A 9,483-nucleotide genomic window follows, 5' to 3' on the forward strand; every position below is an offset into this window, starting at 1 on the left:
AGTTTGATGGATGCATTGCTATTTCTCACCCTTCTCTTTTAGCCAGAAGCAGCACACATAGTTATCGGGTTGTGCAACTATGCAATATTCCAAAATTAGATTTTCCACTTTACTTCGGTTTTGGATGTACAAATTGAACCTCAGAATTAATAAAACATGAGCCAGAAAATCAAACTCCACTGAACGGTTTGTTCGGTTTGAAAAGAATTTACATTCTTGTAAATTCAATTTTAATCAATTCTGAAAAAACCAAATTAAATGTTTTTTGTTTTTGTCCTTTCATTGAATGAAATGTGAAAAATAACTCCTCAACAATTTTAAGTGAGCCAATGAGAATTTCTATAAGTTTTTTTTATGAGAATATTTATAAGTTTCTTTTAATAAAGGTATCTGAATTTGGGTTGTGATGGGCTGGGCTCTGATAATTGAATAAGAGTAAAGCTAGTGACATGGGTCGTCCAGCAGTGGTGGAGGGAGAGGGGCAATAGGGTAAAAAGGTAAGATCGTCGTGAAGGTGACGCATAGAGGCTGAGCTCGTAATCCCAGTCCCGACTTCTCCTCCTCCCCCGTCGCTTCTACTGCTACTACTGCTTCCTGCAGTCACAGCAATTAATTCATTTATTTGTAGTATTAATTTTTAGGCCTATTTCTATAATCCCTAGACCTTGATCCACCGATAGAAATTGATGGTCCATTTGTACTCGAATTTGTTGGAGTTGGTGTTGAATTTAAATCAATGGATTTAGACGGTCAAGGAGGCAACAGTCGCGTGTTTCAGCGACTCGGTGGTAGTCAATCATTAACCGACCCTCGGCAGCAAAAGGTGTGTCACCATTGGAAGGCGGGTCGGTGCACCCGCATCCCTTGCCCGTATCTCCACAGAGAATTGCCCCCTCCGCCCCTTCATAACGGTCATACAAAACGTGGGTTTTCCAACGATTCGGGGTTTTCTGGTCCCTCTGGAAGCCGCAGAAGCGGGAACTTCAACAGCGCCTCATCATGGGGAAGAGGGGGGAATAACAGTAAAGTATTGAGGAAAACAGATAAAGTTTGTAACTTTTGGGTTGACGGTAAATGCAGCTATGGTGAGAAATGCAGGTACTTGCATTCTTGGAGTTTGGGTGATTCTTTTTCTTTATTGACTCAGCTCGACGGCCACCAGAAGGTTGTAACTGGAATTGCTTTGCCAGCTGCCTCTGATAAGCTTTACACTGGCAGTAAGGACGAGACTGTCAGAGTCTGGGATTGCCAATCTGGCCAGGTTTCTTTCTTTCCTCCTTTTCTTTTCTTTTCTTAACTTTTACTCAATGCTTCTAATCCATTGGTTTGCAGTGTATGGGTGTCATTCAGCTTGGTGGTGAGGTTGGTTGCATGATCAGTGAAGGCCCTTGGATTTTTGTTGGTATCCCCAATCTTGTTAAGGTTGCTTCCTACAATACCTTCACTTATATTATCATCACATCTTTCTTGCTTCTTCTGCAGATCGATTTTTATGTTTTAGCTCATTCCATATATATGAAAATTTTCGCAGGCATGGAATACGCAAACTAACACTGATCTTACTCTTACTGGGCCTGTTGGACAAGTTTATGCCATGGTCGTGGGAAATGATTTGCTATTTGCCGGTACACAGGTATTATATTCGTGTCTAAATCAATTGCTCTTCATATTTTTGTTCACTTCCAAACTCTTAGTATTCTTCTTTATTTCCTTGGTTATTCATTCTACACTTTCCTATAACTTATCCAATTACAAAATGCATCTTTTTTAAAAGTCCTGTCTCTCGATGAAATTGTGTAGGGAAACATTTGACGACTCCTTCATATTATGTATATGTATTGTACAAGATGCACCCACATTCACTTTGTATTTGAAAAATTGTCATGCTGGAATTGCCTGCCATGAACCCGTTAATGTAGTCCTCACCTGTATTATTTCCATTATGCAGGATGGTGCAATATTGGCTTGGAAGTATAATGCAGCGACGTTAAATTTTGATCCAGTTGCATCGCTTCCAGGACATACTGTTGCAGTTGTTTCATTAGTTGTTGGAGCCAATAGACTATATTCGGGTTCCATGGACCACTCTATAAGGGTAGGTTGCTTAGCATCATATCTACTGCCATTTAAATATGTGAGAAGTCTTCGGTGCTTGACGGAAAATTCTTAAACTAAGCTAAATATTTCCTGTAGGCTCATTAATTTCTAACATATGCATCTCGCCGTCCTTCCTGCTAGGTCTGGAATCTTGAAACCTTACAGTGTGTGCAAACACTAACGCAGCATACTTCAGTTGTTATGTCGGTTCTTTGTTGGGACCAGTATCTTTTGTCATGTTCATTAGACCAAACGATAAAGGTTTGTAAACATTTTAGTTCACATATGCTATTCCTTTTTATTGGCATTGCTATCATGTAATTCAGCTCCTGTTTGTTTGTTTATTTATCTGTTCAGGTGTGGGCGGCTACAGAAAGCGGGAACTTGGAAGTGACATACACTCACAAAGAAGAGCATGTAGGTTATTCAATATCCTGTTATCTGTTGTGCACGTCAAATTTTTGTTTTTCATGTCAATTGAAATTGACACTTAGCAGTTAGTCCTTTTTTTATCCATGTCAATTTGGGGAAGTACAGGATTTTGGATGTAATTAATGTTCTGTTTCAATCAATTCTAATTGAATTAATTGATTTTTTTTTTATTAGAACAAAAATTTAAGATGAACGAATTGGATACAAAGTGCACATTTGGATTAGTGTGAAGCATGAATTTGGATGCTTTAATAGCCTCAAATTATTCGATGTTCTTTCTTCGTCTTTTAAATTATTTTTGTTACAGAGTGATTGATGGAAATGCTTTAGTCTTATATTTGCATTAGTTCCATAGCGGTTGGAGGTAACTAACTAGTGTTATAGGGTTCAAATTTAATTTCAAATTTCATGCTGCTGCTTTGGACTCTACTCATGCTAGCCTCATGTTGATGTTATAGTTGGCGTCTTAATGACTGCTGTTGGTTGCTAAAACATAAAACTTAGCATTGTGATTAGATGGATTAAATAGGATGTCACGTTTTAGACTTTTAGTTACTTATGCATTATGAATTTTCTGATGTAGGGACTGCTTACCCTCTGTGGGATGCATGATTTAGAAGGCAAGCCAATCTTGTTATGCTCTTGTAATGATAATTCTGTGCGCGTCTTAGATTTACCTTCGTAAGTTGAGCAATTTCCCTTTAATGTAAATATGAAGTGTTATTCGTTCTTTAATATTTGGTCTCGTTTCAAATGATTCGCCATTCTGACATGATCTTTAAATCCATTAGCTTTTCAGAGAAGGGGAAAATTTTCGCTAAACAAGAGATTCGTGCCATTCAGACTGGTCCGGGGGGCTTATTTTTCACTGGTGACGGAACGGGTCAAGTGAGAGTATGGAAGTGTGCAGCTGAAGCAACAGCGACAGCCACTGCCTGATGATATAGGCGTGTATTTTGTGTTGTTTGGCGGTTTCAATTTATTATTTCTTGTCTGAGGGGGAGTAGCAAGCAGAATGCGGGTTTTGTGGTTTTAGAGTTAGCATGTGCCATAGTTATTTGTTAAAGAAAGTAGTGTTCCATGGCTTGGATCAATAAAGTGCACTGATTTCTTGGTTGTATTACTAGGCACTAAATTATTGTCAGTCTTAAAACTTGATTTTAAGAAAAGAGAACCGATGGCTTTTCAATCTTAGTTAAGTCTGTCTAATGGCATTGACTGCTTCATAATTTCATGAGGAATACATGCATAAAGGTAAGAATTATAGAATAAAAACCCAGAACTGCACTTTTGGATATCCAACATAGTATGGAAATGATCAAACTTTTAGTATTATTTTATTGGCTAATAGGCTGAAAAACCCTTCACCTTTTAACCCCTTTTTAATTGCACCCTGACGTTGTAAAATTATTGATTACACCCAAATTTGCACCTTTCATGTTCAATTGCACCCTTAAATATCAAAATCTACACCTTTTAATTTCAATTACACCCTCGAGCATCAAATTGACCTCTTTTTCAGTACTTTATATTTAAATAGTCCTCAATGTTATAATTAAAACAAAAAAACCCTTTTTCCTAATATTTAAAAAATTAATAACATCCAATTAACTAATAAAATTCACTAGCCCTAAAACAATACCATCCACAAAATTAGAACTAACCCAGTAAAATTCAGCTAGAAACAAGACTGATCATTTCAAAACAAAATCAATAACCATTAAACAATCAACGAATTAAAGTTATTAACCATTCTAATTAAACAAAAATAATAAACCGAAAACCCAATTAAAGAAATGAAAAGATGACGACGATGATGATGGATTCAAGACTCTAGAATATTTGTATGAAGATCACGACGACGATGAACACGTAGAAAAAAGAAAAATAAGAAATTGGTTTCATGAATTAAAGTAACCAAAGAAAGAATCCTATGAAGAAAATGCTGCGATGATGAACAGACGTGCTGCAATGATGACCCATACTACGCATTTAATACACTACTAATAATGATCAAGCTCATCAAGATAGCAACAAAATTGAAAACGAGAGCCATTTTTTTTTATTTTAAATTGTGATCTTCAGGTATTTAATGATAATAAAACACTCTTCCGCGTTCGTTTCTTGAGTTCCAGCTCTTTTCTATTCTGGGTTTTAATGGAACAATTAGATCAAAATCTTGAAAACCCAGATGACGATAATTAAAAAAGAAACGATTTTTCTTAATAAAAAAAGCTCTGTTGGTTTTTCTCCCATGAAAAAGGAACAGCCCCTTCTTAGATTTTATTGGGTTTTAAAAATCTTGAAAACCCCTGATGATTATTATTGGGTTTTAAAAAAATTTGAAAAGAAGAGTTTTTTCATTTTTAAATATAATATTAAGTATTACTATTTAAAAATATATTAAAATATAAATTACTATTAATTTGAATTTTTTTCAAGTGAAAAGATGTCAATTTGATGTTTGAAGGTAGAATTGAAAGTGATAGGTGTGAATTTGGATATAATTAGTGATTTTACAACGTCAGAGTGCAAATGGAAATAAGCTAAAAGGTGAAGGTTTTTTCAGACCATTACCCTATTTTATTTCGGTAAGAGAAATTTAATTTTTTTCAAATTTAGACATTCAACTTTCAAATTAGACAAAAATACTTAAAAAAACCCCACCTTTGAATGTTTTCAATTGCACCACCAAGTAGTAGAATTTTCAATTACACTCTATTTAGGGTTTTCAGTTTTCGTCTGTACCCCAATTGACTAAAATGACCTCTTTTTATTTAAAAAAAGTTTAAATTAATCCTTCATATACTAATTTATTTGTCTTTTTTCAAATGGAAAAAATAATAATACAATCCCTCTAATAATTTTATCATTAAATTAATTAAATTATCAATTTTTTTTATTTTGGGGTATAGATGAAAAACTGAAAACCCTAAATAGGGTGTAATTGAGAATTCTCCTAGGTGGTGGTGGAATTGAAAAAAAGTTCAAAAGCGGGTCAAATTACAGTCGACCCTCTAATAATTAATATTCTATAAATTAATAATTCTAATAATTAATAGAAAATTGAAAGAACCAACTCCGTTCCACGTCGGATAATTAATAATTCTATTATTTAATAATTAATAATATTTAAAATATATTCTATATGAATATTAATTATTAGAGAGATTTTTTTAAAGAAATATATAACAATTGATGATTTATTTGAGACAATACTAACCTTAATTCATAAAGTGGAAGTTAAAATACTATCAAATTATGGCTTTCTTATTCTTTTAAGAAATTTTAAAAGAAGTTATTAGATAAACAAATTAAAGTAAGTAAAATATCTCTAGTATAAAAAATATTAAAAATTATTTTAGTTTATGAATACAACTTCTTAATAATTATTTTTTAGTTTGATATCAATTGATATTTTTTAAATTGAATATAAAATTATTTCTTTTAAATTAAGTGATTGTAAAGTGTATTTAGTTAGTTTTTTTAATATCATATTAATATTAGGTCTATTAATGTCGATGTTTTAAAATATCTTTTATAATTTTTTTATACAAATTTAATAAATTAATAATTCTAATAATTAATAAATTTTTGATCCACCATATGTATTAATTATCAGAGGGTCCACTGTATAACGAAAATTGAGTCTGTATGGCGTTCATATCTTGCTGTCATTTTTTATCATCAATAATAATGCTTATTAAACTCTTACTGCCATTTTATTTGTTGAAAACAATTCCTCCATGACGTGGTAAGATATGGTTGCCATATAGATTAATTTGGTTTGAAATTACTAAAGAGACTTTTTTTAAATATAATTTTGGACTTTAGTGTCTAAATTGGGATAATTAAATTTAGAGGTCACTCAATTTACCCAATTTATTAAAATGGTCATTGAATTAAAAAGCGCTATAAATTTACCATCAAACTTTACTTTTTGTAATACAGGAAAGTCAGTAGCCCATTTCCGTCCTATTTTTGCATAGGTTGACACCAAACTTGTCAAGCTATTGAGCCACATCACCTGAAAAAAAATACTTACCAATTTTGTAAGTCGACCTTCTAATAATTAATATATATAGTGGATTAAAAATTTATTAATTATTAGAATCATTAATTTATTGAATTTGTATAGAAAAATTATAAAAAATATAAAATATATTTTAAAGCATCTGTATTCGTAGATTTAATATTAATATTATATTATAAAAAAGTCAACTAAATACATTTCACACTCACTCAATTTTAAAATAATAATTTTGTATTCAGTTCAAAAAATATCAACTTGATATTAAATCAAAAGATAATTCAGCTTTATTCATGATGTTTCGCTTACTTTTACTTGCTCATCTAATAATTTTCCTTATAAAATTTTCAAATGAATAAGAAATGTCGTAATTTAATGGTATTTCAGTTTCCAACTTACAGATCAAGGTTAATGTTGCCCAAATAAATTATCAATTGTTATATATTTCTTCAGAAAAATCTCTATTATAATTAATATTCATATAGAATATATTTTAAATTTTATAAATTATTAAATAATAGAATAATTAATTATTTAACATGAACGAAGTTGGTTACCTCAATTTTCAATTAATTATTAGATTATTAATTTATTAAATATTAACTATCAGAGGATTTATTGTAATTTGTTAAAATAAAAACTATTAATTTTATTTACATTTTCATCATATTCTACCTATCTCGTACCACCTCCATCTCGCACCACTAGTCGCCGCCACCTTTACCCACTGCCATGCCTAGCTGCCGCCGCCATGCTTAGCCGAAGCCCCCACTCTTCATCTACGTTGAACCAGACGAAGAGGAGCTTCAACTGGTTCAAAGCCAAACGTCTTTTCGTCTATATTTGAGCCAGACGACGATTTTGTTTGGGTTTGATCCAGACGAAGAGGTACTTCGTTTGGAGGAGGCGGGCGGTTGCCGCGGCAGGAGATGATGGTCTCGACGGTGATGGTGGTCGCAGAGTGGGGATGGTGGCGGCTGGTGGAGGTGGTAGGAGATGATTGAATTGTAAAACAATTTTAATTTTTGTTTTAAAATTATATGCAAAAATTGAAGGGTGCAAATTGATTTTTTCAGGTGATGTGGCTTGTGATATGTGGTGTAAATAAAGTCTGGCTGCCTTATTGGATAAATTTTACCGGAATTCATTAAGTGACTTCCCTATGTTACAAAAAGCAAAATTTGATGATCAACTTATAGCGTTTTTTAGTTTGGTAATCATTTTGATAAATTAGATAAGTTGAGTAACCTCCAGAATCAATTATCCGTCTAAATTGAAATAAATTTAAATATTCTAACTAAAATTAAATAACACAGAAGTAAAGTGACCTAGAAAATTTCACACAATTTGAATAAAAATCACCAGTGAATTTAGGTCGCAGTTACTGTTTCCGCTTCTAACAAATTGAACTTTTAAATTGATATAAATTTGGTTGAGCATTAGAAACTCACCGTTTGGATTGAGGGCTTTTAAAATCCATGAATTTTAGCAAAATTGATGGATTTTATATTTTAAACTAATGGAATTTAAATCCATAGATTTTAAAATTCCATCGTTTGGATTGAATATAAAATCAATGGATTTTTAATATTATTTATGAAAAATAATAAATAGTATAACAATCCATCATCTATAAAAAATGGTGGATTTGAACTTTCCCACCTAATAGGTGGGAAATCAAAAGGGACGATGACAAAAGTACCTAAAATTTTAAAAATATTTACAAAAGTACATGTAAACTTTTTTTATTTATAAAAATTCGAATGATTTAAAATTAATTACAAAAGTATCAAAAAATGAAAATTAATTACAAAAGTACGATTTGTATAATATCGATGTAATTATGGTATGATTTTGGAATATTAAAACTATAAATCAGATAATTTAAAAATAATATTTGGTTTATTATTGGTATAATTTCAGTATATTTTTGATATATCGATTATAAATTTTTATATATATTTTCTAGTTGATAACATGTATATTTCTTTTATATGTATTTTTCACTATAGTTGGTAATGAACTAGAGAATTTGTATATTGTTGGTATAATTTTAGTATATTGTTAGGTTAATATTTAGTATGCGATGTAGTGTAATGTTGATGTAATAATAAAATTTCAGTATATTTTGATGTGTACACTCTTGGTATACTGTTGGTATAATTTTGGTATATTATTAATTTAATTTTTAGTAAACGATTTGATGTAATTTTGGTAAATTTTTATTTAATATTAATAAAATCTCAGTATGTATAATGTTGGTATAATTTTGGTATAATATTAATATAATATTGATATAATGTTACTTTATTGGTATACTGACATTATACCCACAGTATACACCGTATGTTTGATATTATTTTTTATTTTTTTGTACTTTTGTAAATATTATTAAGATTTTTGTAAATGAAAAAAGTCAACATGTAGTTTTGTAATTATTTTCATTTTTTTTGATAAATGGTGTAATTTCCTCAAATCAAAACCCTAAAAAATGATGGATTGTAGAAAATGAGGAAATTTATAAATCTATGGATTTTATTAATTTTTTTTTTTTTAGGCAAACGATAGATTTTGTCCAAATTCATGGATTGTTTAAAATCCATCAATCCAAATGGTGCAATGGAAAGTTCTAGAATTCAATACTCAGTAAATCCATTTGATTATTATGGTGAATTAGTGAATAGTCTGTAATCCAAAAATCTAATATGAACCTTTGTAATACCGTTTGAATAATTAAATAACATGGACATGTGCTTGTTTCCGCTCCAAATCCAATACGTCTTCATATACAAAAATGTACTGAAATTCACCTAATAGTTTAAACTTTTAAAATGAATGGATTGTTTGATACCATATCTTCAGTTCATCACTTCTATTAAACAAGATCTTTCAAGAAAAATCCCATGTACTCTCTCAAACAAAAA

General features: G+C 30.9%; 1 protein-coding gene across 1 annotated transcript; it reads left to right on the plus strand.

Moving 5' to 3' along the window:
* Positions 1-459: 459 nt before the first annotated feature.
* LOC126674641 (zinc finger CCCH domain-containing protein 48) lies at positions 460-3,723 on the plus strand. Its single transcript, XM_050369123.2, has 8 exons — positions 460-1,261; positions 1,333-1,422; positions 1,532-1,633; positions 1,949-2,095; positions 2,239-2,358; positions 2,455-2,514; positions 3,113-3,210; positions 3,321-3,723. The coding sequence occupies exons 1-8, from the start codon at positions 737-739 to the stop codon at positions 3,466-3,468; spliced, it is 1,290 nt and encodes a 429-aa protein (XP_050225080.1). The 5' UTR covers positions 460-736; the 3' UTR covers positions 3,469-3,723.
* The last annotated feature ends 5,760 nt before the right edge of the window (positions 3,724-9,483 follow it).

Source organism: Mercurialis annua, linkage group LG3, assembly GCF_937616625.2.
Source record: "Mercurialis annua linkage group LG3, ddMerAnnu1.2, whole genome shotgun sequence".
NCBI classification, from domain to species: Eukaryota; Viridiplantae; Streptophyta; class Magnoliopsida; order Malpighiales; family Euphorbiaceae; genus Mercurialis; species Mercurialis annua.